This window comes from Drosophila innubila (assembly GCF_004354385.1).
Source record: "Drosophila innubila isolate TH190305 chromosome 3R unlocalized genomic scaffold, UK_Dinn_1.0 2_E_3R, whole genome shotgun sequence".
Lineage (NCBI taxonomy): Eukaryota > Metazoa > Arthropoda > Insecta > Diptera > Drosophilidae > Drosophila > Drosophila innubila.
In genome coordinates this window covers 9,385,388-9,412,547 of record NW_022995380.1, presented here as the reverse complement: position 1 = coordinate 9,412,547, position 27,160 = coordinate 9,385,388, and the positions used below count along the sequence as shown (strand labels likewise).

Below are 27,160 nucleotides of genomic sequence, written 5' to 3'. Positions count from 1 at the left end.
GAAGATAGAAGGCAGATAGAACTCTATAGACACACAAGTGCGAGTACATTAAAGTGTAAATTTATTTTACTCTTGCCTAACCGAAAACTTGTGAAATGCTTAAATTTTTCTAGTTTATATTATTTATTTTAACGCATTAAGATTTATAACCATTAGTTATTTTTAGAATTTAAAGATCTTTTATGAGCTTTTTAAGGCATTTTAAAGTATGCCTATATATATTGAAGGCATTTTCTGTGTGTTTATAGACCCAAGATATTGAAAATATAGAAGAATTTTTCACAATGTTGAAACTATGTTTTGTTTTGATTAGCTAAAATGTGTGTTACAATTTATTATTTTTAATTGACTGAATCCAACAATCAATTATTGGATGAACTTATGATAATGTACATTTTTTTGTGACTACTGGTTTGATTTGTATAGTGGGGAAAAAATATGTCAAATCATTTTTAGCAGGTATTAAAAAAAGTTTAAAGAGATATTAGATAATAAGCAAAAGCATTTCTTTGAGTCGAAAACTTAAAAAGCTTCACATTGTTGTTCAAATTTAAAAATACATCTATTCTGAAAGTATTTTATTATTGCCAGCTTAAAGTCATTTAAAAATTCAGCTCCTGCCAAAACAAGTTGAAAACTGCGTCATATATGGGCGTCAATAGAGCTTTGGTCAATCTTATGTACGTTTATTACAAATTTATTTAAATACATATGTAGAAAGTGAGTTGTGCGCTCTATCAGCAGATATTTATTGTTGAATGTATATTTATAAATATATAAGCTACTCATTTGCAGACGATATGTTAATGTTAATGTCTGTCTTCAGCTCAGAAATTGCACTACTTACGAGCAACAACGACGTCAATCAGCCAACAATGCTGTAGACAAAGTGAAATGAGTTGTCTTGGCCGTGGGCCAATCAAGTATGTTTGTGCAAATTTCGGGAGAAAAGGGAATCTTTATGAGACACAGGGGTATAGCCAAATGAGCATTTTGCATTGGGAATTGACTGCCTCTTGCCTTTGTTGTGGTTGTTGTTGTTGCTGTTGGCCAATTTAAATGCCTGCAGCTGTTTCATTTACAGTCAGAGAAGTTGGTACTGTAGAGACTGTGTTTGATACACATTATCATGTCTCAATCGTTCCAAATAGTTGGAACTTTGTCTGGCCGGGTCGATGGGGAGTGACCTTGCCAGCGACGAGTACCTACACCTCTTACATACCCTCTGTCTCAGTCGTCCTGGGAAAATGTCAAACAACAATTCGACAATTTACGAGCAACATCAAATTCAAATAAAATCGAAATCAAATAAATCGCTCGCATCTCGGCGACAGATTATCAAGACCGTGCTGCAAAATATGGCCATTTATTTGTTGTTGTGGGAATGCTGGTGATAATTTAATGGGCCTTACCCAAAATTTATGCAGCTTCCTGCCGGCAGTGGCATTGAAATGTTGTCATCATTTCGCACATTGGTTACGCGCTATTTGAGTGATTGGCTTTTCAGTGCAGACCAAGCCAATCTCTATTCGCTTCAATGCTATGCTAGCTAAGAGATGGAAAACATCATAATCAGTTTGCGAATTCAATTCCGTTCAATTCGAGTCGTAAACAATTTCATTTAATGACATGCTGTCGCCATTGGCTTGGGTTATGTTCATCTTGGCCAAAAAGTGTCCACAAGTAAACAAACATCAATGTCCTTTGCCATAAACATTAAATCTGGCATAGTCATAAAAATGCCCAGCGTTCAAATTAAACAAACACGAGCACATTGTTGGCCATTTCCGTATCCGTTTCCGCAATTTCATTACAATATCAATACAAGACTAGACCAAAATAGTGGGTCATGTTCAAGATAATAAACAAATAAATTTTTCACACAAGTTATTACTAATTTCTTTAGCTATCTAGGCTAGTAGGCTAAATAAGGATGCGGTATACAAAAGCAAAATCGACTGTTCATTCAGTTGGAATTTTATTCAAAAAATATCATATTCACAAATCCTTAATTCACATATGCAATCCATTAGTTGGCTAAGACTATTCAAAAATCAGTTGGTAGTTTTTACATTAATTATATTTTACAGGAAGCTACAATTTGGATATCATTGCCCATTATTTCATGGAATGCGGTTGCTGGCAGTGGCCTGCTCCGCATATTTGGCCAACCAATCGCCCACTGACGACTTGTTGAGTTCCAGCCACTTGATGTTGGCCTTTATAGTTGCCAATGCCTGTTGGCGCGCCAAGTTACCAGCTCCGGCTTCCGGATACTTGGCAAAGAACTGCTGCATCTCTTCCAGCTTTGTTTGAGAGTCAAAGCGACCGGAAATACTTGGAATCAGACGGCCCAAATTGCGTTCGTTGATGCCAAAGCGTTCCACAAGCTGGGGCCAGTTCTCGCGCACATAATCCCATACAAGGCTCTGGCCCACGGGATTAGACGAAATGTAACTCATCAGAGTGAAGTAATCCTGCCTACGAACGTTGTTCTCATCCCAAGCCAAGTTGATATAGCGCTGCAGCAGCCATGGCACTTTAATAGCAGCCAGCGCATTCATCAGCTTAAGTTTCTCCTGGGCATCGGGTTCAGTCAGATACAGCTGCCAAACCTGATCCCAGGCGGCTTCGGTATTAACCTGCTGCAATCCAAAGTAGTACACAACATCACGGACATCGGGACTGGGTGGTGTGTCAGGACTGGCCAGCCACTGTTTGAACAGTGTGGCTGCCTGCTCCAAAGAACCCTCATGTCCAACGTTGCAGGCTGCACTCAGCACCTTGATGCGCAATTGACTAAAATATGAAAATATTAGAAATCATTTGATAGACAACATTTGCTATAGCAGTACATACTTCTCCAGATGATTATCGCCAACGGTGAATGTGACCTTCTCTACAATCGGTGCAAGCAGTTTGCGAGCGTATACTGTGAAGTTCTTATAAAGATTAGTATAGTAAACGCGATTTCTCAGGGATGAGAGCAATGATGTGCCCACACTCCAAGGCACATAATCCTGCTCGCTTTCCAAGTAAGTGCTCAGTTCAAGTGCAATGGTGTAGTCAAGTTGTCCAGCTTCCGCTAGAGCATTGGCATCATTCAATAGATGCGCACGGTCGGCAGTGCTGAAGGTTTCCCGTGAGCTCTTAAGCGCTGTACTGAGTGCTGTCCACTGCTCTGGGGCATAGTTGACACGATAGTAGCCCACTTGATCCTTGTTCAACTTAATCCAAGTGGCAGTGCTGGGCACAGAAATGCTGGCCTCATTGTCGTTATGATTGAAGATCATGGTCTTCACTGAGTCGTCAGCGCTGCTCGTATAGGTAATGGGAATGGACCAGCGATAGCTAAAAGGAGAAAAAAATCAGAATTAGAAAAGGGAATGAATGAGATGTTAATAGTCGCACATACTTAAAGGAGGACGGCTCGACCTCCACCTTATAATCATCTTGATTGGCAAGGAAGCGCTTCTGTGTTAACTTGTAGTTGTTGCCATCCTTAACAACTTCCACCACGGGCAGACCCATTTGCTCGGTCCATGTTTGCATAATTTGCCTGAGAGAAGAACATAATATTGTCAATGGAGTGGCCGTCATTAAGTGGCTGGAGCAGTTGATTAACTCACTTGACATCATAATCAAGACCCTCTTCCTCCTCAACAGCTGTCAAGTAATCTTCGGTGGTGGCCGTGGAATACATGTGCTTAACCAAATAGCGTGTAGTCGCATTCTTCAGTTTCTCTTCAGTCACAAGATTCTCCAGCATGCGCACCAAAGCGGCGCCCTTCGAGTAGGTAATGGTATCGAAGTATTCGGTTATTTCATCGGGACTTTCAATAGCTTTGATAATGGGATGCGACGCCAGCGTTGCGTCAATCTTCAACACGGGATGCAGCTCGGCAGTCACAAATTGGCTCATCTGTGGAGGCAGATAGAATGGTAAATGACACAATTTAATAAAGCAATTGTGTACTTACCATGTCCCAATCCTTATGCATGTGATCGACGCCTTTGTACTCAATAAATGAGGCGAATCCTTCGTTTAGCCACAGATCACTCCACCAGTTCATGGTGACCAAATTGCCGAACCATTGATGGGCCAACTCATGAGCAACAACGATAGCCACACGCTGCTTATTGACACTGGAGCTGGTGCTCTTGTCAAACAGTAGAGCCGTTTCACGGTAGGTCACAAGACCCCAGTTCTCCATGGCACCAGACACAAAGTCGGGAATGGCAACCATGTCCAACTTGGGCAACGGATACGATATATTGAAGTAATCAATATAATATGCAGTGACACCAGCACCCATCTCCAGTGCATATTGAGTCTTGGCTACTTGGGCAGGTGGAGCATAGACGCGCAGTTCAATATTGGTGCCCTTAACGGTAGTCGTTGTGTGGGCAAAGTCGGATATAACAAAGGCTGCAAGATATGTACTCATGGGAAGTGACTCCTCGAAGGTCACCTCTGTTATATCCCCATCAATCACCTCATTCTGGAATATATAAACTGCTATAAAATGGGATATTTATGGGGACTATTAACGACTCTTACAGCGACTGGCATGTTGGATAACACATGGTAATCAGTGCCACTTGGTTTGGCAATCGTAATGGCAAATTGTGCCTTCATGTGCGGCTCGTCGAAGCAGGGGAAGGCGAGGCGGGCATAGGTCGGCTCAAACTTGGTGCTGGCAATCCATCTACATAAAGAATACACTACAGATTAGCGATACACTGGTAAATAAAATTTATGGGCTTGAGTGCTAGGTTAATTGAATTGCATGCATTGGTGTTAGTTAGATAATGACACGACAGCGGCTACCTTGTACGATTCTTGAGCTTATCATAGTAAGAACTTTGGTATAGGCCCGTGATACGGTCGACAAGCGAGCCATTGAAGCTCAGATGTAGAGTATAATTGCCAACCTCCAGTGGCTGCTCAAATTCGGATACCCAGTACTCGTACTCCGGATAAGCAAACGTCAGCACAGGCTTGATATCGTTCAATGGCGCACCCGAATCATCCAATCTCTCCAGCTTCTCGTGACTCACGTTCAGCTGCTTTATGTGCACGGGTATAAATAAAATGGGATCCAACACTTGCAGGTTGATGCTTATGTTTCCCGTATAGTTCTTTTGCTTGAAGTCTGGCTTCAAAAGCAAATTGTACTTTTGCGGCTTCAATCCTTTTGGCAAACGGAAGCCAAGATTCTTCAATACTTTGCTGGCAGCACGAATTTCCGGCGAAATTGCAATCATTGCGCGCATTTTCTTTGTTGTCGGCACTTGGTGGGTGGAGAAAACTGGATTATCTGATGTTGAGTTTATCGATTAGTTTAAGTATAAGAGTTTTCGATTATATGTGAGCGAGTCCAACAGCTGTATCGCAGCCGCTATCGATAACGACGATGACACAGCAGCTTGCACAACAACACAAAGCTAACTGCTATGAGCCAAACGATAGTTTGCCGCGAAGTTACTTTTGAATTTGAATTTAAAATTTTTATATGGGCATTTTCACAGTGACGTTACTTGAATGTCGTAGGACAGATTTTGACAATAAAATGGGAAAAAGTTGAATTTTGAAAAGCTCTTATAACTGATTGCCTTTTATTACAATATTTTTAATAAGAATATAAGCTTGTCTTGGTTCGACTTGAACTTGTTAAAATGCAAATGTAAAATGTTTCCGGAGATAATTAGCCAAGATGTGAGTCTTTAATAAATTTAAATTAGAAATGCCCATATAATTTTAAATGTGACACAAACCTGATAACACGCTCAAAATCGGCTTTGTTGATAATAATTGATCACGATCCACATACACGGTGCGTATTGTTTCGTTTATGGCGATCAGACTTCCATTTGTCTGCTGCTTTTGATGCTCATCGGCAATATTTTTACCGACATAAACCAGGGCTCCTAGCAGAAAACCGCAGAGCACCAACAGAAATACACAGAACGCGACGAGAGTAAGCACCGTGTTACCCGTTTTCTTTTTGTTGGGTCGATTTGTGTCCTTGATGCGATGATTGTCATCTGTGGAGAGGCTACTGCGTGGTCGCACGTTTTTTGTTGCATACATGCCGCTTTTTTGTTTGTTTATTCTACTTTTATTTGGTTGTATATATAATATTTAACTGTTTTCTAACTAGGTTTATTTACACTGGTTTTGTTACATTTATTCTGACTTGGCGAGCTATAAAAATAATAAAAATGTAAATACATAGTCAAATCCATTCCATAGGTAATGATATAATCATGTCTAGCTTGATACTGTCATTTCATCTCAAAGAGTATCTCAAAACAAGCTTAAGCTTCAATCGACAAGTATTGTGTCATCGGTGTGAGTAATTTGAGCTCTAAATAAGAAGACCAAATTACACACGTTGCTATTATACATTTTTCGACAGTTATTCTCTATAAGCAGAGATATAACATTATTTGCTTTCATCGTGTTGACAGAGCGACTTCCGTCGCATTTGACTTGATTTCATGGCGACTTGATGCGATTGTGTCTCCATTGCAGATCAATCAAATATAATCTCCCCACGTCACGTTATGGAGTTGATGTTGGTCATTTTGCCTTATATGTATGTATGTGTGTGTAATTGTAACAATTTTAAGCCGAGCTTTTTTTTGCCATGAAGCTTACAAACCGCAAAGTTGTATTACAAATTTCCAGGTTTGTTGCAATTGCAATGATACGACCACAGGCCAGGCGGCCACTTTCTACAGAGGCGTCGGCGTCGTCGTCAGCATCGACTGTGTGATTGACTGCTGGCAGGAAGGTTGTTGCCTCTTTGTCTAATGATTTGCAATCTTGTCTCTTGTATGACTACACAAATCTCTGCTCATGGGTTCATCGCATGGGAAACATGGTTGCCACAAAATTAGCAATGGTAATGAATTGAATTGGCAGCACTAATGCGTGGCGATAGACAACAGCAAAGTGTCATCAAACAGCGAACGGAAACTATAAGCTAATGAGCGCAATGACACTTGGTATAAATTGAGAACAGATTGATTCAGGCCTCAGATTAATAGACAATTAATTAGGTCAAACATCAAATCAATAGTTTTTCTCCCACATTTTTCCTTGAAAAACAAAATTTTTGTATATAAATGTAAACAGTTAAAAAAAATAAATACTTGAAATATTTCAGTTGCTAAAAAAATTCTAAACTCTGTATGAATTAAAATTTTATGAAGCTTTAAATGAATGCAAAATAATAAGCTTAAGTTATTCAACTTCTTTTTAAGTTTGTTTCGACTTGAAGAGAATCTAAAATTATGCAACTCATTTTTGCGGTTAGAGTACTCATTTTTGCGTCTGTAAAATAATTATGATTCAAATGTAATACAATTCATATTCGTATTCATTCATTTGGCCAGTTGTGCGAATGTGAAATATGAATCTAAAACGTTGAATATGAGGAATATGCTAATTTCGAGATAGTTGCACAAATTGCCTGTGGCAGGAAAGCGGAGGCAGGCGCACTGATCAAGCTCATCATTGTGTCGCTGTGACGCCTCCGATGATGCAATGTTTTGGCGTTGACTCAATTAGGGTGCAGACAAAAGACAACAACAACAGCTTGCGTGACTACCTTATAAGTCAAACACTTGCAGCATACAATGGCAACAGCAAACTATCTGCAACTGCATAAATTTATACGCCCCATTGTATCTGTATCTACAAGTATTCTTAGGTTGGCACTAGGGGACTGGGGGTTGGTGGCTGGTTACTCATCAAGCTTGAGGAAATGTCAAAGCATAACTGTTTTGGATGCACTGCTAATGAATGAGACATTAACTCAAATATGAGTAAATTTAATTAAAGCCACGCTCTCGAGTTGAATGCACTGGCAGAATTAATTTTTTGTATGAAATTACAATTTATATGTTGTTAAAATCTTGGAAACGATCACTGGCATTTTAAGGTCAAAACTTTCACAAAATAAATGCAAAGTGCGCCCCAAAAAATTCCCAAAAAAAAAAAAATAACAAAAAGTGTGCAGACACACACATAACAATTACTCAGGCCCATTGCCAAGTTTTTGATTGGGTCACACAATACGTGACTGCAATTGGTAATTACCCGTAATACTTATTTACAAATGCACACCCAAAGCTGATAGTGTCAATAATAATGAAATACTTGTAATCATTTTTACGCTGTATACAATAATCACACAGTTTAATAAGGAAATTGCATAAGGATAAAATAAATAAAGTTTTATTATAAGAATATTAAGATCACTAGATGAAACATGCAGCTAAAAATTTAAAAATCACATTTTGCTCAGACGAAATTTTTGACAACATTCTAGCAAAATAAGGAAAAAACACAATAGGTTTTTTTGCAAAATAAAATTGGGGAATATTTTATATTGTAAAAACGATTACTTGACTAATGCCTGTATTTTTATTTTGTTTCATTTTGAGTTTATTAGAAGTTTTATATTTTCCATATAATTACAAAATAATTGGTTAATTTGTTTTGGCTTTAAAGCTAAAAAAACACATTTTCATATTCATAGGTTTAAATTTAGTGACAGTTGCCCAGAGGCACCAAAGAGAAATGGAAAAGAAAAGAAATCAGTGTCAATGAAAATGAAAAAGGTTCAAATAATGCGCGTTGGTTGAACTTATGAGAACAAAACAAGAAAATAAACCAAAAACTCAACAACTCAACAACAACAACAAAAAACCAAAACATCAAGAATCGACAACAACAATAATAACAAGTGGCCCGCAGCAAACAAACGGAAACAACATTAAAGCCAATGTCGATGTCGATGGCGATTTCGACCCATTTCGTTGGCGCTTTTGAAGAAAGTAATTTCTCAGCAATGAGTTGTAGCAGCTATTCAAGCGGATGGCCAAATGCTTGAGCCAGCTAGTAAAAAATGTAAACACAGGCCAAGAGCGAGTCCACGACGTGCTCGTGTATTGGCCGCTTTTAAGGCCAAGAACTTGCGCGGCAAGTGAACTATGCCTGAGAGAGGCTGAAGCCTGTTTGCCGGCTCAGATGAGAATGAAGCATAGGTGGGGAGAGGGGCATTGTGGCAACGTGTTGCAAGCGGGCGACGCATGCGCAGTTGCAACCTGTTTTGCGTGCGTGAATTTCTGCGGTTATTTATTGTGTTTATTGTTGAAAGTCAAAGTTGGCATAGAATTCAATGGCCGCATTTCAGACAGCAATGGTGTGTTATTGGTATTTTTTTAATTATTATTATTTTTGTCTCATTATTATGTTTTATTATTATTACGGTTACGTATTAAATAAAGTTCGCGCTTCAATGCGGTCAATTAGAACAGACAGTGGCCATAACGGCATTAGCTCTGCCGCCTCAATGAGAATGACAAAAATTGTTCAGTTCATAGGAGATTTAACGGTATTCATTCGGATTTTACAAATACCCGCAATACTCGTAGTTAATTCTCTTATTTACAGTTCATATTTCACACTTTTACAGTTTGCTGTCTAATTTTTGGCACTTGATCTTTGGGCAGCTCAGCATGAATTACAGTTAGTCATTGAACAATTCGGCAGGGGTGTGAAAAGAACAGCAATATATGGACCATTATTTAAATTAGTCTTTTTACTAGTTGTGTCTAAATACTGCTCTATTTGTTAAAGTCAGCTTTACTTAATTCAAATCGCACGTATCACATTCGTTCGAGTCGTTGTCGGTGATGGAGACGGAGATGGAGACGGAGACGGGCTATCGCGAAGTAACGAGAGAGACGAGATCTGAGATCCGAAGACAAAACGCGTCGCGCATTGACTAATAAACCGACGACAACCGTCGCTTTCAGCTTCCAATTCACAACTGAAAGCCACTGAAATTCAAAGCTGCAGTTGTGCTTAAGCTTTTTTTAAAGCTCTGCTCAGCTCATGAGACCGGCTTTTTGTACTGTGCCTTGCCGCTTCTCAGCAAACAAACACACACTCACACTAGCATGTCGTGCATTGGGGGTACACACTATCTGAAATGATTTTTAAACATATATAACTAATCGACTCACCTTTGTTTGCCTGTCTCGTCGGTGTAACTGCTTCTGTAGGAGCCTTGTAGACTATTCAAATTACAGTCGAAGCTAACTGATAGTGTATAAGCCTTGTTTGTGCTTAACAGCTGCTTCAATTCGATTATCAATAGCTGACGCTTTTCATCCATATAATATTTGTCAATTGGGATTCGCATGCGTGCCATCATATTGAGAATGCTAATGCCGTAAACATTCAGCTCATTGGCATGAAGCACAATTAGGTTAGTCGCGGCTATTAGCTCGAACTGTATGGATACAGTGCCATTGCAAGTACCTGTCTCCAGATCCGGATGTAAGAATAATCGATATCGAACTGGGATCACTTCACTCGGCAGGCGATACACAATCTAGTTGTAGTTATAAACATAAGTCAATATCCAGAAGTGGTAAGACGCAACTCATTACGAGTACAGACGATAAAAAGCCATATAAAGTGGTCAAGTCGTAAATAACTGAAAATATTCTTTATTGAGAGCCCATAACAGTATTACTTTCAACGCCAAAAATGTCAGAATTCGCTGTGCGAATGCTTTGCACTATCAGACAAGACTTTGTTCTGTATATAATCCTCCAGCACATCTAGTTTCTCTTTGGCCTCGGACAACTGCAGCAACAAATTGTCTCTGTGCACCACAACAACCACAAGTGCCACAACCAGAAGAGTCGTCACCAATCCAAAGAAGATTGCAACACGCTCCGCTGTCACTTTATCTAACAAAATATTATTTCAATTGTAGGCGATTTGTTCAAGCAAATAAATATTGCTCACCCTTTAAATTTTCCATTAATTTGCCCATTTAAGATATTAAACTTGTACGGTGTCTGTGAGTAAACTGACCACTGGCTATGGCTATGGCTAAAAAAAAACGCAACACCTTCTGATCAAGATAAAAGCAAAGGAAATAGCAAATACTCAAAGCCGATAATCAATAATCGAGCCAAAATAATAATACATGAATAGTAGAATTTACTTATACGAAAATGTGTGAATTGGAGGTGTTGCCGCTTTTACGATAGGCTGCGTATTCTTATTGGACATAAAGATAGCACTTACGTCTTCGGGCTTGGGAAGTCCAGTCGGGAGGGTGGGAAATATGGGATTTGGGCTGCTCGGCGATGCACCGGGTGAGGTGCCTGTGCTTGGCGTCGTTCCTCCACCAGGAGTAGTGCCACCACCAGGAGTAGTGCCTCCACTAGGAGTAGTGCCACCACTAGGAGTAGTGCCACCACCAGGAGTAGTGTCTGTTCCGTCACTAGGAGTAGTATTGGGATTACTCGTGGTTGTTGTTCCTGTGAGCACCTCTATCTTATCCCTCGCATCCTGTAGATCATTCTCTAGACTCGCTTTCTCCACAGCCAACACAATCGTAGCGACACAGAAAGCAGTTGCACTCAGACCCAAAAATATGGCCACCGCTTTGGCCGTTAGCCCTGAACACAAAAGTCATAATCATTCACAAAATCGAATTTGTTTCCAATTTACTTACAGGCAACCATTTTGCTGTAAAGTCCTTTCTTTAGATATTCGCACTCTTTTGGACACTTCCACTTCGCAACGAGTTTGAACTCGAACTAACTCTGAATACGGAATCTGACCAACTATTTTAACTTGATAAAAAGATTATAATCATAATAATAATTATTATCGATTATTGAGTAAATTAGCCGGCCAATTACCCACTGCACCAGTTCTCACATATCACGACCATATTCTTATAATGTGACTTTTACGAGTATATTTATGGAACCTCCATATTTATCCATAGTCATGACAAAAATTAGACGTTTATCACAGTTATCACAACTATTTTTTGCGTCTATAAAAATCGCCACTAGGATGTGTAAAATAAAATGCCTGGTTTAATTTATGACTTGATTTTGGTATTCTTTATTGTTATTTAGCAACAATCGTACATTTTTTCATTATGCAATTTCAATTAGAGTAATTATTGGACAATAGGTCGAGTCGCTATTTATTGATGCAATTGGATATTAAACAATTTTACAATGGGTTTTTGACGGTCAATGGGGATGGCGTACCGTCCAACCAACTGGCAATATCGGCGCTATTTTCCTTGAGCCAATTAATGTTGTACTTGATGGTTTCGATTGCCTGCTGTCGTGGACTTGCACCCGCCCCAGACTCTGGATACTTATTGAAGAAGTGCTGTACTTCCTCCAGCTTCACCTGGCTGGCAAAGCGACTCGTAATGCTGGCAATCAATCTGCCTAGAGTACGATCGCTCAGTCCAAAGCGCTCAACCAGCTGAGGCCACTGCTCACGGTAGTATTCCCAGACAATGGGCTCTCCCACAGGATTGGCGGCAATATTCTGCACACAGGTGAAGTAATCCTGGGAGCGAATAATACTCTCATCTGTGGCCAGTTCCAGGAAGCGATAGAGCAGCTGAGCATCCTGCACAGCCGACAGACCATACATCATCTTCGACTTCTCACTGGCATCGGTCTCCGCCTTGAAGAGCCCCAACAACTTCTCCCAGTTGGACTCGCTGCTCGTCTCTTGCATGCCATAGAAGTAGACAATCTCGCGAAGATCGGGAGCTGGTCGGTTGGCAGCAGTTGGATTCTTCAGCCAGGTAGTAAAGCGTTCAGCTGCCTGGTTCAGACAGTCGGGTAGACCCAAGGCACAAGCTGCAGTCAGAACCGAAACACGCAGGCGACTGCAAGAATCAAATGAATTGTGAGTGTGGAAAGTAGAAAAGTAGAGAAGATCTTCTTCCATGCTTACTTCCTTAAATGATTGTCGGCATCCACAGTCCAACCCACCTCTTTGTAGACATTCGTGAGGAGTTGGCGAGCATAGGTCAAGTAGGAGACATAGCTGTCGGTGTACATGAGGTTGCTCTTCAAGGTTTGCAGCTTGCCAGCTGCCACATACCACGGCACAAAGTCCGTCTCCTGTGCCAGGTATGCGGTCATCTCCAAAGGCACACTGTAGGACAGTTGACTGGCATCTGCCAAGGCAAAGGCATCGTTCAACAGATGAGCTCGATCGGCAATGTCAAAGCGAGCGGGTTTCTCGATAAGTTCCTGAATAATATGATCCCAAATACTCGACTCATAGTTGACACGATAGTAGCCCAATTGATGAACATTCAATTTGATCCATTTAACATCTGGGCTAACTGCCACGCCCACTGCATCTTCATTGTAGTTGAAGATCAAGCTGCTGACTTCATCGGCTTTAGAGGTGTCCAGGAAATAAGTGAGTGGAACACTCCACTTGTAGTTAAATTTACTTGGCTCTGCTTCCTCATTGTAACTGTCCTTGTTGGAGAGGAAACGCTGTTGGGTAATGGTGAAACCTCCATTGGAGGAACGCTTCACATTCAACACGGGATAGCCCATCTGCTCTGTCCAGGTGCCCATCAGTTGTTTCACATCAAAGTCTGTGACCACAGCAGCGACCTCCGTCAGGAAGTCATCGGTGACTGTGTTACCGTATGTGAACTTTTTCAAGTAGTTGGTAACAGCTTGCTCAAACTTCTCGGAACCCACAAGATTTTCCAGCATGCGCAGCACAGAACCAGCTTTCTCATAACTAATGGTATCGAAGATGGCCGTGATTTCAGACGGAGATTCCACTTTTTGTACAATGGGATGCGATGAGAGTTTGGCATCGAAAACCAAAACAGGATGCAACGCCATTATTTGGAATTGTTCCAACTGAAAGAGAGGGGAGATAAGGAAATAATGAAGTTATTACCAAAAGAAAGGTAAAGGAAACTTGGAATAAGATTTTTATAGATCAAAATAAGATTAAAAAAATGAAACAAATCCTAGGTAATAATATTTCCATTATTGCCCAATTTAAAAATGTTTAGTGAGAATCGGCTATAGTTATAAACGCGTAACTTACCATTCCCCAATCTGGATGAACTGCATGCACTCCTTTGTACTGCATGAACCTGGCAAATCCTTCGTTTAGCCACAAATCATTCCACCACTTCATGGTGACCAGATTACCAAACCATTGATGAGCTATCTCATGAGCCAGAACACCAGCTATAGACTGCTTGTTCAGTGTCGAGCTGTAGTTCTCATCGTAGAGCAGAGCAGTCTCTCGATATGTGACCAATCCCCAATGCTCCATGGCATTCGAGGCAAAGTCGGGTATGGCAGCCATGTCTAACTTGGGCAGGGGATAGGCCACCTTATAGTACTGTATGTAATACTCTGTGACAGCGGTTCCAAAATCCAAGGCAAACTGTACTTTGTTCAGCTGATGGGGCGTGGCAAAGGCCCTCATTGGGAAATCGACGCCAATGCCATTGGCCTTCACTACGCTGCTCTTTGAGTCAAAGTCTGAGACAATTATGCAGGCCAAATAGGTGCTCATGGGGACACTGAGGCCAAAAGTGGCCATGGTGTTCTCCCCGAGGTTCTGTGATTCCTGTAGAGAATATTTTATTGGAAGTCATGTGTTAATCATAAAATTTCTAATAAAGTTTCGAATGTGTTCAGTATCATAATTGGTTTTTACGATCGATAAATATAGATTGTTTGAAAAACGATATATGATAAGATTGATTAAATAAATAGTTATATGTAGTAGGCTGATATGTATAAAAAAGTATTATACAGGTTAGGATTGCTGATGGATTTATCACAAATATAGAACGATCTGTGGTTTTTTCTTAGGTTGAAACTTACAAGTTTATTCATGTTGGAGAGGGCATCGTAGGAGCCTTCGCTGGGATGAATAACAGTAATGTTATAGGTGGCCTTCATGGCAGGCTCATCAAAGCAAGGATACGCTTGACGTGCAAAAGTCGGTTCGAATTTTGTAGTGGCAATTTTCCTGAACAAAAATTGTGAAGCATACTTTTAGGCAGCTGCAAAAATTGGTTATTCCAATGAAAGTTTCTCACCTTTGTTGACCCGCCGGTGTCTGATAGGTGCTGCTGTACAAGCCGACCAATTTGTTCAGAGTTTGTCCTTCGAATAAGACGCCGAGAGTAATAACTTCATTTGCAGGCAACTGCTCAGTTAAATCGACGATGAGAAACTCGCGCACAGGATCCAATTCATATTTTTCCACTTCTTTGCTAAGCACATAAACCTGATTTATGGTTAGTTTATGGGAATGCAAAATAATTTGATTTGTAGGCTCGATGACTTTAATCGTTATCAGTTCCTGGCCTGTGAAGTTGCCAGTGTCTAGTTCCGGATGCAAGTACAGGTTATAATGCATGGGTGCCAATGCCGTGGGCAGACGATAATTAATCTGAATTGTAATACGAGTATGATATCAATTGATAAGCACTTTAACTCATTCAATTGACTTACCACTTCATCAGCAGCGGTTGTTGTATTAAGCACGGCAAATGCTGCCAAGGCCCAAAACAATGCCACCCTTAACCAAGAGTCCGTAAATAACATCTTTACCGTTCGAGCAGCGATAGGTAACTAACGGTATTGCACACCATTTGGGTATGACGATGGCAATTTTCGATGACCATAACATGATCAATAACTCATTTTGGTTATGGCCACTCGTATCACTTTATTGGCAACAAGTGCGATAATAACTACAAGTATTAGCACCCACACTTCTGTCAAGAGTCGGCTAATGGAGCAACAAAGTTGAATCCCGAAAATTTACTAAATAATTCGGAAACACCCAAAATCACTTATCTTTTTGGCTATTCATTGAGCTCTTTTCCATGTTGGACTGATAGACATGCTTTTCTATATAATATTTCTATTTTTTATAATTTATAGAGCTTTTTAATCTTCTTTTTGTATTGTACACTGGACTAATCTTTATTGTGTATGTTTATATGTTTATAATGGCAATTCGATGAGTACAAAACTATGACATTTATAGCGCCTTTCGGCCTGGTTTAGAGTCTCTACTGCCTGTCGAGCCATGAGTCCACTTCATCCAGATTTTTAGCCAACCAGACAATGTTGTTCTTTACCGTCTCTAAAGCACGGACTCGAGCAGCCGTGCCCGCTCCAGCCTCTGGATACTTGGCAAAGAATTGCTCCATCTCTTCGAGTTTCGTTTGGGTGTTGAAACGTGCCGTTATCGAGGGTATCAAGTTGCCCAAATAACGTTCGTTTAGGCCGAAACGTGCCACCAACTGCAGCCAATTCTCGCGCACATAATCCCAAACCAGAGACTCTCCCATGGGATTGGCAGAAATATAAGTGAGACAGGTGAAGTAGTCCTGACCACGCACATACTCCTCGTTCCAGGCCAGGCTAATATAGCGTTGCAACAACCAGGGCTCCTGCACAGCAGACAGACCATACATCAGTTTGCTCTTTTCACTGGCATCGGCCTCATTCACGAACAAGTCCCAAACGGTTTCCCAAATCTCCTGATTTCCCACCGACTGCATGCCAAAGAAATATACCGTGTCACGCACATCCGGATTGGGTCGCTTTGTGGGAGTGGTCAACCAAGTATTGAACTGCTCTCCCACCTCAGTTAGACAGGACTCGAGGCCTAGAGAACAAGCAGATCCTAAGACAGTTACGCGAAGGCGACTGAGAGAACAAAGATATAGAATATTTTAGTAAAATATTTAAATGTATTATTTTAAGATTAGGCAATGGCAATAGTTAACTTTAAAATAAATTGTAGTCTAAAGTAAGCCAAAGATCGATAAGAAGAAGGTACGCATCAATTTTGGAATTTTGATGAACCCATCGTTAAGTAAATGAGGGGAAAGTTGTAGAAGATATAAAAGCTCAAATCTGATGCAGATGTTTACGCTAGACAAGTAGAAAATATCAATAAAAAATGTCCTACTACCTTTCTAATTTATGTAGATAGTCTTTTTAAAACCATCTGCATTCCTTCTAAGCATAATTCTACGATTTTCAGTATTATTTTGATAAAGGAAAAGCAATACAAAATGAGTCTTATTTAGAATGACAAGATAATGACCGAAAATATATATTGATCAGGAAACATCTTTCTCTTCTTGTTTTTTCCTTTACTTGCTCACACGATCATTTATCTTCACTTACCTGTACCCTTCATAATCTTATCCCAGACCTAACGATACAATTAAGAAAGCCGAAAATTATCTCAAGTTGACTTATTGCACAACTGATAACTAAGATATCGATTAACACTTGTTTTCTACTGCATTTATGAAAAATTCCCCCTTTAATTCGCCCCAAACTTACTTGTTCAAATGATCGTCACCCACCGTCCAGGTGACAGTCTTGTAAATGGGTTCGATCAACGCGGTAGCATATTTCTTGTACTTGACATAGCTGCTGGTGTAGTACAAGGTGCGCTTCAGGGATGTCAGCTTGGAGGCAGCCACACTCCATGGCACGTAGTCAGCTTCCTTGGCCAGATACTTGGTCATTTCGAAGGCCACATCGTAGGGCAGCTGTGTAGAGTCGGCCAGGGCAAAGGCATCGTTTAGCAATGAGGCACGGTCGCCGGCACTGAAGGAGCTGGGAGTGGCAACCAGCTGATTGGCCAAAGCCTGCCACAAGGTCTCATCGTAGTTGACGCGATAGTAGCCAACCTGATCGTGATTAAACTTGATCCATTGCACAGCACTGGGCACCTTTATTGTGACTGTAAGATAAATCATATCACGATGAGTCCATCTCTCGGCCTGCATACTTATGTCCCCACTTACTTTCGCTTTGATCGTAATAAAACCAGTCCCGTTGCACTGTGGGACTCGCACTGGTCGTATATGTGATGGGGATCGACCAACGGTAGCTGCAATAAAATATAATAAATGTGAGAAATTCGCAATCAGATATGATGTCGATTCGCAAACATACTTGAATTCAGAAGCCTCGTGCACTGCGTTATAGTCATTGGGATTGGACAAGAAGCGCTTCTGTGTCAATTTGTATTCAGTGTTCGAGACCTTTTGGATCGTGACAACTGGTAAGCCCATCTACATAAATGGTCGTAAAATGGGTTAAATGTTGTGTGGATTTTAATACAGATCTTTGGATTTACCTGCACCGTCCATGTGAGCATTATATTAGTCACATTATAGTCCAGATCCAGTTTATCAATCTCAGTAAAGAAGTCACTGGTTACGGCGTTCTTGTATTTGTATTCATTCAGATAATTTGTTACTGCTGTGCGGAAGATTGTATCCCCCAGAAAGTCTTCCAACATGCGAACTAACGAGGAGCCTTTAGAATACGTAATAGAGTCGAAAATTTCGGTTATCTGATCGGGATTCTCGACTTTTTGAATGATCGGATGGGATCCCAAAGTGGCGTCCAATGTGAACACTCCATGCAAAGTGTTCACGATAAATTGATTGCGCTATAAAAGTCCAAAAATAGCAAGTGACTTTCAGATAAAGAATTATTTGAGATCATCAGACTTGCCATTTGCCAGTCGGGGAATACAGAGTCCACGCCAAGATTCTCAATGAAGCTGGCGAATCCCTCATTTAGCCACAAGTCATTCCACCAATCCATGGTAACTGAAAGTAGGAATATTATCAGATGAGTTTCAGTCAAAAGATCCACAGCTTACCCAAATTTCCGAACCACATGTGAGCGAATTCATGGGCAATGACGCTAGCGATGCGTTGTTTGTTAACCGTGGAACTGGTCTCCTTCTCGTAGAGCAGAGAAGTCTCTCGATAGGTGACCAGACCCCAGTGTTCCATGGCGCCCGAGACAAAGTCGGGAATGGCAGCCATATCAAGTTTGGGCAACGGATATTCGATTTGGAAATAGTCAATATAATATTCAATCACTCCCTTTCCCACTTCCACCGCAAAGTCGACCTTGTCAATCTGCTCTGGTGTCGCATAGACTCCCATTTGGAATGGTTTGCCAATACCTTTGGTGTCGATGGTCACCGATTTGGCCTCAAAGTCAGAGACTATGAAACAGGCCAGATAGGTGCTCATTGGAACACTCTTGGCGAACATCACCTCGGTGTAGGTGCCCTGATTCACCTCCACATCCTGATTCATGTTGGACAGAGCATGATAGTTCCCACCAGTTGGATGCACCAATGTTATCTCAAAGGTGGCCTTCAGAGCGGGCTCATCGAAGCAGGGGAATGCCTGACGGGCAAAAGTTGGCTCAAACTTCGATGTGGCTATCCATTTACGGGTCTCATCCGCCTTTACATACGAGGAACTGTACAGTCCAACAATTTTATTGGCCATGTTGCCGGAAAACTCGAGCATCAGCAATATGTAGGTGCCAGCTTTGAGCTGTCCACTCAGATTGATTATCAGGAACTCTTTAGCGATGTCAAAAGTGTAATCCTTCACCAGGACACCCGTGCCATCCGATTGTAGTACAGCCGGACCCTTAACGTCTAAATAAAGCGAGTGTAAGACAATCTTATCGGTGGCCTCGTTCACAGTTATGTTGATAATCTCATGGCCAGTGAACAGACCAGTCTCGATATTCGGATGCAGATAGAGATCATAGTTGGTTGGAGTCAATGCGGTGGGCAGCCGATAGTCGATCTTCTCCGGCGGAACTGTCGTGCCGGGTTCTGTCGTCGGAACTTGACTCGGACCAGCAGTTGTTGTCGTCGTGGATGCAAAGCCCGCTTCAAGTTGATCGATTTTCTCTTGGGCATCACGTAGATCATCCTTCAGATTGGCCTTTTGTACGGCAAGCACAATTGTGGCCACGGTGAAGGCCGTCAATGCCACGCCGAGGAAAATGCTAACCAATTTCGCAGTTATTATCATATTTAAGCCTTCAGTTTACCAATTCGGGCGGCGCCTAAAACGCAACTAAGCACCGACAATTTACGCCTGACGATAGGTAACCAGGCCGTGAGCAATATCTTAATTGGACTGTATGCGATAGTCGAGCATACTGATTGCTAATCTAATCGCAATCACAAGTCAATGTCGATGACGATGACTAAAAACGTACAAATCCCACACTTAAACTAGCTCGTAACCAACATGTGTGCATTTAATGATCCAGCCAATTTATGGGCCACTCCATTTCAGCTCAGATCGGATAGGATCGGATGGGATCGCAGTTTCGATTTTTACACATTGATTAAACTGCTGTATGAAAAGCCAAAAATCTGCGCGTTTTTCCTGCGCAACACGAATTCCCAAACTACAATAGAAACTCCCGGCGCCAGCACCCTAACTTTCCCTAGCGCCGGCGCCCATATGTGTCCGCAGACCAATTGATCAAAATTTTTACCCAGATCGCTTACCTGATCGTAACTATCCCGGATCGAGCAATCTTTGGCTTGGCTTGTGTATTACCCCGGCGCCTAGGTACTAAAAAACCCTTTCCGGTGCAATTCTCGGCCTAATTAGAGACAGAGAGGGAAATAGAGAGCTGGTATTTTCATTGTGCTAAAACCCAAACAAGAAAATTTCCGCGCATATTTTAATATGCCGGGAAAACAAAAGAATGACTTATCAGGCTATCCACTTAAATGTTTGACACGCTTTAAAGATACGTCAGTTGATAAGTAATCCAAATATCGGGTTGACAGGAAATTTGTACAACATACTCAGGTATACTTTGATTGTTTAGAATATGAAGTCACATTACGTTCCAGTTGTACAAGAAAAATGATTAATACATCGATAAATTGATATCTATGCTGTATATTAATCGAAAATATTTCGACTTAGGTGGGAAATACCTATACGGGGATTCACATAGGGCTTACCACTAAGCGCAATTAATTTCCCAAATGATATGCTCACTTTAGACATAATTTGTCATATGTTTTCTTATATAATTGGCTTTGCCAGTTTAGTTGGCCAAACACACACGTACACACAAACACACATACACACACATATCAGTCGGGACGATTAGGTATACGGTCAAGAAGGGTATCTGTCTGTCGGGCATTGATATTGTGCAGCGGGAAAAACCGTAGAGCTGAATGGAATCGATTGAGGTTCATTCATGAACATGTCACCCGCCACAGGGATTCTACCTGCCTAAGCGTGGGAAACTTGATCGCAGCCAGGATCGTCACATCAGGAGATCGGAGATCGGAGATCGATAGATTGACCGGCAGGTAGACTGGTAGGAATGGTAAACTGGGCTGCTCCGCAATTGCGTCGGCTTGGTCTGTTGGGTTATTTGTGCGATTGTTGGGAGTTTCTGTTCATGAAAAAGTCCCAAGTGGAAAACGACAAATTTCCGGTTTTTTGGTCATGCTCCTTGTATTTCCCACGGCCCAAGACGATTGGCCAACGTATAAAACCAGGCCACAGGCTCCGATCAGCAATCAGTCGATCCAACGACAGCACAGAGATCACACACACAGATCATTATGTTTCATATACTACAAATACTACTGAGCATTTCCAGCACGGCGATTGCAGCCAATATTGCGGAGCCCGGAAATTATTATCAATACACACAGTTCCAGGCTCCGCTCTCCTGGGAAACCATCATCTCCAGCAGCCTCGAAAGCGCCATCGACAGTTGTCAGCAGAGCTTCAAGTGGCAGCGTTGGAACTGCCCCAGTGGAGACTTCATCGAGCGGCGTTCTTCCCCAACTGAAACCCGTAAATTGGATCGCGAGGATGTCTATGTGGCCAGCATTTCCATGGCTGCCATAGTGCACACATTGACCAGGGATTGTGCGAATGGCGTCATCGCTGGATGTGGGTGCAGTGAGAATGCCATGAACGTTCCCTGTGACCACGAGCCAGCCAAGGCAATTGAGCTCTATGAACAGCGCTTTGGCATGGGAGCTGGTGTCATTGGCCACAATCAGCGGGTGGTTGCAGCTCTTCTAGAGCAATCCTTGGAGCATGAGTGCCATTGCAAGCAGCAGGGTCCACAGGGCAACTGCCTGAAGGAAGAATGCGTTAAGGTGTTGAAGCCCTTTGAATCCCTGGCACAGGATCTGCTGCTGATGTACGACGATGCCATTCAGCTGGACTCGACCACCAGAAATCTGAAGATCATGTGGCAGAACATTCCCCTCGACTCGCTCGTCTACATGGAGGACTCACCGAATTACTGCGAGCCCGAGTCCAGCGGACGCTGGGCGGGCACAAGGGGACGACAGTGCACCAAGTTGAGTGGCAGCTCCGTCGAGGAGCGTCTCTCCTGTCAGCAACTGTGCCGCGTCTGTGGCTTCCGCGTTCGCTCCCAACACGTGCGCCACGAGCGCAGATGCAACTGCAAGCTGGTCTGGGGATTCCGATTGCAATGCGATGTTTGCGTTCAACTGGAGCGACAACACAGCTGCTACTGAGAGAGAGCAGTCGAGAGAGTTACGAAGAGAGAAAGCGAGAGACTGACCAACTTGGGGCGCAGGTTGAGCCCGTAACATTTACTATTAGTTCTAAGTTTATTTATTTGTACCTATTTAAAATTTATTGCTTAAACAATAAGCGACTACAACAATAAACACGAATTCAAATTTATGACACTATATATGTACTTATTCCTCATAACAGATTGAAATTAATTTATTTTACCAAGTGTACAATGGTTTCTACTACAATTAGATAATACCTATGATCATTGTAGGACCTTATCTTATCAGCCACACGTACTCAAATCTACAATTACGACTAAGTATCGGCAATTAGTCACAGATTTATTAGAATTATCTCTGTTATCTATCAGATTAAATGAAAGTACAAAGTTCTCTTCCGATAATCGAATATCATATCGAATAAATAAGTTGAAAAATCTAATAATATAAGGTTAGGTTTTCTTCGGTTCAAGGTCGCAATTATACTTTACTTTAAATTAAGATTAACTACAGTAACAGAGTTGCCACCTTTCAGCAACACTTATAGCAACACCGAAGAATGTTTTCAATTATAAAACACTTTCAACAAGTTCATTTAGTTAATCGATGGCTGTTGCCAATTCTTTGCCACAATTAGCCAATGATAAGAAACTAATACTTTATTTCACTTCGCTTAAAATTTGTGAGCATTGGCGAGAGTGGTGTTATGAATAGTTTTAAGAAGTGTCTTAATGTAATCTGAGCCTATCACAGCTATATATAATAATATGTCAGCATAGTTCTATGCATATTCATGTTCACCAACAAATTAATCATAGTATTCTTAACAACCACTTCATCATCCAGTGTTGTGCTTTTTAATTTCCATTGATAAAAGTAATGATGGTGAAATTTCACTAGCATTAAAAAAGAAGTGCTAGTAAAAATTTTTAAATTAGTAATGCTTAAAAAATCAATTAATTATTTATGTTTTTAGCATTGAATATTGCTAATAATATCAAATGATAATTGGGATTAGCATTGAACTTTTCTAATAAAAAATTTTGGTACTTCAAAAAAATTTTTATACATGTAAAAAAAATGTTAAAAATTAATAAAAATGTTTATTAAAAAATGTTAATTTAGTTATTTTATTTTTACAAATTTTTCGAAAAAATTGTCCATAATGTGAAATGAATTTTCATTAGCACTACTTCTTTATCAATGCCAATAAAATGTCAATTTCATTAAATAAATAGTTAATTAGTCTCGTCTCTGCAACCATCTAACTGAACTATATTTATAAAATAAATATTTTTTCCAACCCAACTCAAAGTTCACGAAAACTGATTGTGAATTTGAACTGAAAAGACAAACTACTCACCCGATTTGTTTTTTATTCATTTCACATTTGTAACTTATAATGAAAACTTAGTACAATTTGTATTTTGTTGAACTAGCTGTCTGAAGACTCCACCCCGCACTCCTCAGTTGACCCAGGTGGTGGGCTTCCCCTCCACCCGATAGCCGTTGTATGCCGCAGCAGCTGATGAGGCAGCTGCCGCAAGCTCGGATCTTCTGCTCGGCTCGCCGGCCCAATATGAAGGTGCCACTTCGTATGATTGCATCATTTTGTTGCTGTTCTTGATGGCCGATAAGATCAAGAGGAATATGGCCAACTTGCCAACGAGTATGGACTTGACCAGCAGCAACTTCAACTTGGTGACCAGAAACGGAACAATTGCCGACTGGATGAGGAAGGGGAGTATGAAGAGGGGCAGCACTTTGGTGATCATGTCATACTTCTTGCCGCGACCTATTTGCGATTTGGATTTGTTAACCAGTTTAGAGATCTATGAGAAGAGTTATCATATTGGTAACTCACCCTCCTCGCTGTTGTCCGTGCTTAACCAATGGGCACCAATAATCTCCTTGAGATTCTCACCATCCAACTTGACGCGCACAATGTCGTTGGTCATGTCCAGAGTGACATTTAGACCAGGTCCCACATGGTAGCGTTGCACATCCTCCCGTTCCTCTCCATCGGCATCCAAAGATTGCTCAGCCTCAGCAAATTTATTGTTATTGTTGTTGTTGTTGCGATATTTGCGTTTGCGCTTGCGTCGTTTTTTACCGGATCCGGTTTCATTGTCATCATAGATGGGCGTATCGGTTTGTGCCTCCAGCAGAGCCTCGGCATTTGCCTCATTGCGCAATTCCAGAGCCAGTGCATCATCAATCGCCTGCTGCTCCAGCTGCTCTTGCTGCTCTTGCTCGACAGCCTCTGTGGCAGTTGCCTCATTGGTTGCCAGCTGTGTGGCACTCACTCGGTTGCGAAGTCGCTTTCTGTACTCACTTGTTGTCTTGTTGCCCAGATAGGTGCTCTTGTAGTTCTTATAGATGCCCATGAAGATGTGGGAATTCTTCTTCAACGCCTGCTTATCCTCCGGCTCATAGCTGCTGGCCAAGCCTCGAGCTGCCACTGTCGCAGATTCGAAGTCGGAGCCGGAGCCGGAGTCGGTGGCAACTCTAGTTGCCTCTCCGGTGTCCTGCGCATGGGTCAATGTTGCGCACAGCGCAACTAACAATAGGAATCTCACAAAGCAGTTCATCTTTGGCGCATGTCACTTGCTTGCTGATCTGTTTGCCTTGCTGGCTTGCCACAAAATGTGGCACGATCAGCAGCCGACGAGCGTTTTATCAACTAAGCTGCAGCCGTTGCAGTCGACGTCGCAGTTGTCGTTGCAACATCTGCTCAAAGAAAGCCAGCCGAGTTGGATCTTACAACTGGCAGCATTCTGCTAGAATTGGCATTGGAATTGGGAACAGCCAGATCCAGACTGTGCCTCAACTTCTTGGCCTGACTTGGCCAGGCATTGCCGTCAGCATTCTGGCAGCAACAAGTTGCCACAAGACTTGGAATAAAACACGATTCTCGCGCCTATATACTGAATCCTCTTTAATTATGTTGCCAGCAGTTGCTGTTTGTGGTTGTTGCTATTTGTTGGCCAAAACATTGTTAGCCAAATGCATGCATGAAAAATATCTGGAGTAGGCCTTCAATTTCTCATTGATCTCCTCAATGATTTCTTTTAGCTGTAATTGCCTCTCTGCCTTCCTTCTCTCTGCTCACGTTGCAGATGCAGCCCGAAGAAGCCATAAAAAATATATGGAATCGTTAAGTAGTCTGAGATCTGGTGCAGTCTGGACATGAGCTGGTTCGATTCTACAGACAATTAGCTTTGACGGCGATCGCATGAGAAAGTAGTTGACAGAATTTCTTTGCAATTGCTCTCAACTTGATCGCGATCTTCATCATCTCCTTCTTTCCACTTACTGCTTAAAGCGCGAGTTTTGTATAGTCTTCAACTGTATTCGAAATCCAGGCTAGAAAGTAAATTCTGTTTTGCAGATGACAGAGCAAAATATCCGTTTAACGTATTTGGTCTTTTATCCAACGACTTTCACATAACTGAATCTAACTCGGACCCGTTTTAATTAGATTCCTTGTAAATTTATGTGTAATGCTAATGTTTGTGTTGAGAAGATTTCGTAGCAGACAATTAGACTGGGGAGCTGGTTATCTCTATTTGCCCTATGAGTAGATTTATTATACTTTACTGACAAGATTTAAAACTTATTTTTAACTTATGTACATCTTTTTACTTTCTAAGATTACAAAAAGCTAAAAATAATCGGATTTCTTTCATTTTCTTTCCTATATTTCTCTGTCTTTCATTTTCCTTCATTTTAAATAACTTCCCAAGTTCACAAAACTTTCCTCAATTTTTTTTTTCGATATTTATTATAGAACTCTCCTCACTTAAAACGTTTCCACAGTAGATAATGAAAGTGAATTTCAGACTTGGGCGAGGCCTATACACTCGAGTAATCATATTGTACTCATATTTATCAATGAGTACCCGTTACATAGTCATCAGTCAAAAGTGCCGAATAGTTGAAGAAATTAAAATGCGTTAGACCAATGTGAAATACTGATAAATCATTATTGGTTAGCGACAAAAATGAAAGCGAATCGGGTTTAGAGGCGGGTCGAGTCTGCCCTCAATATATAGACACGCGTCGTGAAAGAATGCCCATGTCCATGTAGAAGCCCAAGACTAGCCACCAAGTGCAACCAAGTGGAAAAGACAGACCATAAGTGTTGGAGTGCGTGCCCCTTAAAGGGCAGCGAGTCGCCACAGAGGATGGCAGTGAAAATGTAATGACAAATTCAAAGTTTATGCATATTCAAACAAGTGGGCGGCTACAGACGGGCACGCTCGACAGTTGGATACCCTGCGCCCAGGTACTCTGTACTAAAAGTTGATATTCGACCTATTGTTCCTATGGCAGCTATATGATATAGAAAACTGATCTGTAGCAAATTTGGTCAGGATAAATAACACCAACTTAAATGCATATTCTATGAGTTTGGTTAAGATAGCTCAAAAAACAAAAAACTTTTTCATAGTAAAACTTGATTTTCGACTGCGCGACTCTATGGCAGCTATATGTTATAGTGGTTCGATTTGAACCAAATTTGGTCAGGATGTATAACACTAGCCCAGATGTATATTGTGTCAGATTGGTTTAGATATCTAAAAAAACCAAGAAGTTTTTCATACTAAAACTTCATTTTCGATTTATCGTTCCTATGGCAGCTATATGATATAGAAGCCAGATCCAAAAAGAAAAACACACTTGATCTGCTTGATAATCCAGGAACCTACTTACCAAGTTTGAAGTCCTTAGCTCTTATCGTCTCTGAGATCGATACTCTGATTCAAACAGACGGACGGACGGACAGACGGTCAAACAGACGGACATGTCTCAATCGACTCGGCTGTTGATTCTGATTAAGAATATATATACGTTGGGGGGCTTGCCACGCGCACATTATAC

General features: G+C 41.3%; 4 protein-coding genes across 5 annotated transcripts; 1 reads left to right on the top strand and 3 right to left on the bottom strand.

Annotated features, from left to right (window-relative positions):
* Positions 1–1,956: 1,956 nt before the first annotated feature.
* LOC117792548 lies at positions 1,957–19,820 on the bottom strand. The gene is made up of 23 exons (XM_034632728.1): positions 18,575–19,820; positions 18,424–18,521; positions 18,041–18,358; positions 17,857–17,975; positions 17,706–17,791; positions 17,236–17,641; positions 15,948–16,587; positions 14,961–15,316; positions 14,743–14,890; positions 13,949–14,482; positions 12,818–13,755; positions 12,075–12,749; positions 11,600–11,667; positions 11,123–11,499; positions 10,045–10,415; positions 5,779–6,134; positions 4,832–5,321; positions 4,562–4,709; positions 3,981–4,502; positions 3,630–3,922; positions 3,416–3,559; positions 2,860–3,351; positions 1,957–2,799 (listed from the first exon to the last, which is right to left on the bottom strand). Exons 1-23 carry the CDS (start codon positions 19,758–19,760, stop codon positions 2,124–2,126), a joined length of 9,441 nt encoding a protein of 3,146 aa, XP_034488619.1. The 5' UTR covers positions 19,761–19,820; the 3' UTR covers positions 1,957–2,123.
* Positions 10,498–11,632, bottom strand: LOC117789904 (leucine-rich repeat extensin-like protein 5). 2 transcript variants are annotated; one of them, XM_034629080.1, is made up of 3 exons: positions 11,123–11,183; positions 10,838–10,924; positions 10,498–10,779 (listed from the first exon to the last, which is right to left on the bottom strand). In XM_034629080.1, the coding sequence occupies exons 2-3, from the start codon at positions 10,863–10,865 to the stop codon at positions 10,577–10,579; spliced, it is 231 nt and encodes a 76-aa protein (XP_034484971.1). In that variant the 5' UTR covers positions 10,866–10,924; positions 11,123–11,183; the 3' UTR covers positions 10,498–10,576. The 2 variants fall into 2 exon arrangements, with proteins under 2 accessions (XP_034484971.1, XP_034484970.1); XM_034629079.1 differs by lacking the exon at positions 10,498–10,779 and adding an exon at positions 11,556–11,632 and having other exon boundaries at positions 10,904–10,924; positions 11,123–11,499.
* A 1,003-nt stretch (positions 19,821–20,823) lies between the features above and the next one.
* On the top strand, positions 20,824–22,410 carry LOC117789901 (wnt inhibitor of Dorsal protein). The gene has a single exon (XM_034629075.1). It carries the CDS (start codon positions 21,335–21,337, stop codon positions 22,268–22,270), a length of 936 nt encoding a protein of 311 aa, XP_034484966.1. The 5' UTR covers positions 20,824–21,334; the 3' UTR covers positions 22,271–22,410.
* Positions 22,411–23,637: 1,227 nt separating this feature from the next.
* On the bottom strand, positions 23,638–24,867 carry LOC117789900. Its single transcript, XM_034629074.1, has 2 exons — positions 24,141–24,867; positions 23,638–24,071 (listed from the first exon to the last, which is right to left on the bottom strand). The coding sequence occupies exons 1-2, from the start codon at positions 24,865–24,867 to the stop codon at positions 23,743–23,745; spliced, it is 1,056 nt and encodes a 351-aa protein (XP_034484965.1). The 3' UTR covers positions 23,638–23,742.
* Positions 24,868–27,160: the final 2,293 nt, after the last annotated feature.

What these genes read in the sequence shown, in the direction of transcription:
- LOC117792548 (XM_034632728.1), bottom strand. Translation starts at nt 19,760, where the DNA reads ATGATAATAACTGCGAAATTGGTTAGCATTTTCCTCGGCGTGGCATTG. An exon ending in GATTTTGAGCGTGTTATCAG is followed by an intron (nt 5,322 to 5,778) that starts GTTTGTGTCACA and finishes ACTCAACATCAG; the next exon opens with ATAATCCAGTTTTCTCCACC. An exon ending in GTCGAGCCGTCCTCCTTTAA is followed by an intron (nt 3,352 to 3,415) that starts GTATGTGCGACT and finishes TTCTCCTTTTAG; the next exon opens with CTATCGCTGGTCCATTCCCA.
- LOC117789901 (XM_034629075.1), top strand. Translation starts at nt 21,335, where the DNA reads ATGTTTCATATACTACAAATACTACTGAGCATTTCCAGCACGGCGATT.
- LOC117789900 (XM_034629074.1), bottom strand. Translation starts at nt 24,867, where the DNA reads ATGAACTGCTTTGTGAGATTCCTATTGTTAGTTGCGCTGTGCGCAACA. An exon ending in CACGGACAACAGCGAGGAGG is followed by an intron (nt 24,072 to 24,140) that starts GTGAGTTACCAA and finishes AATCGCAAATAG; the next exon opens with GTCGCGGCAAGAAGTATGAC.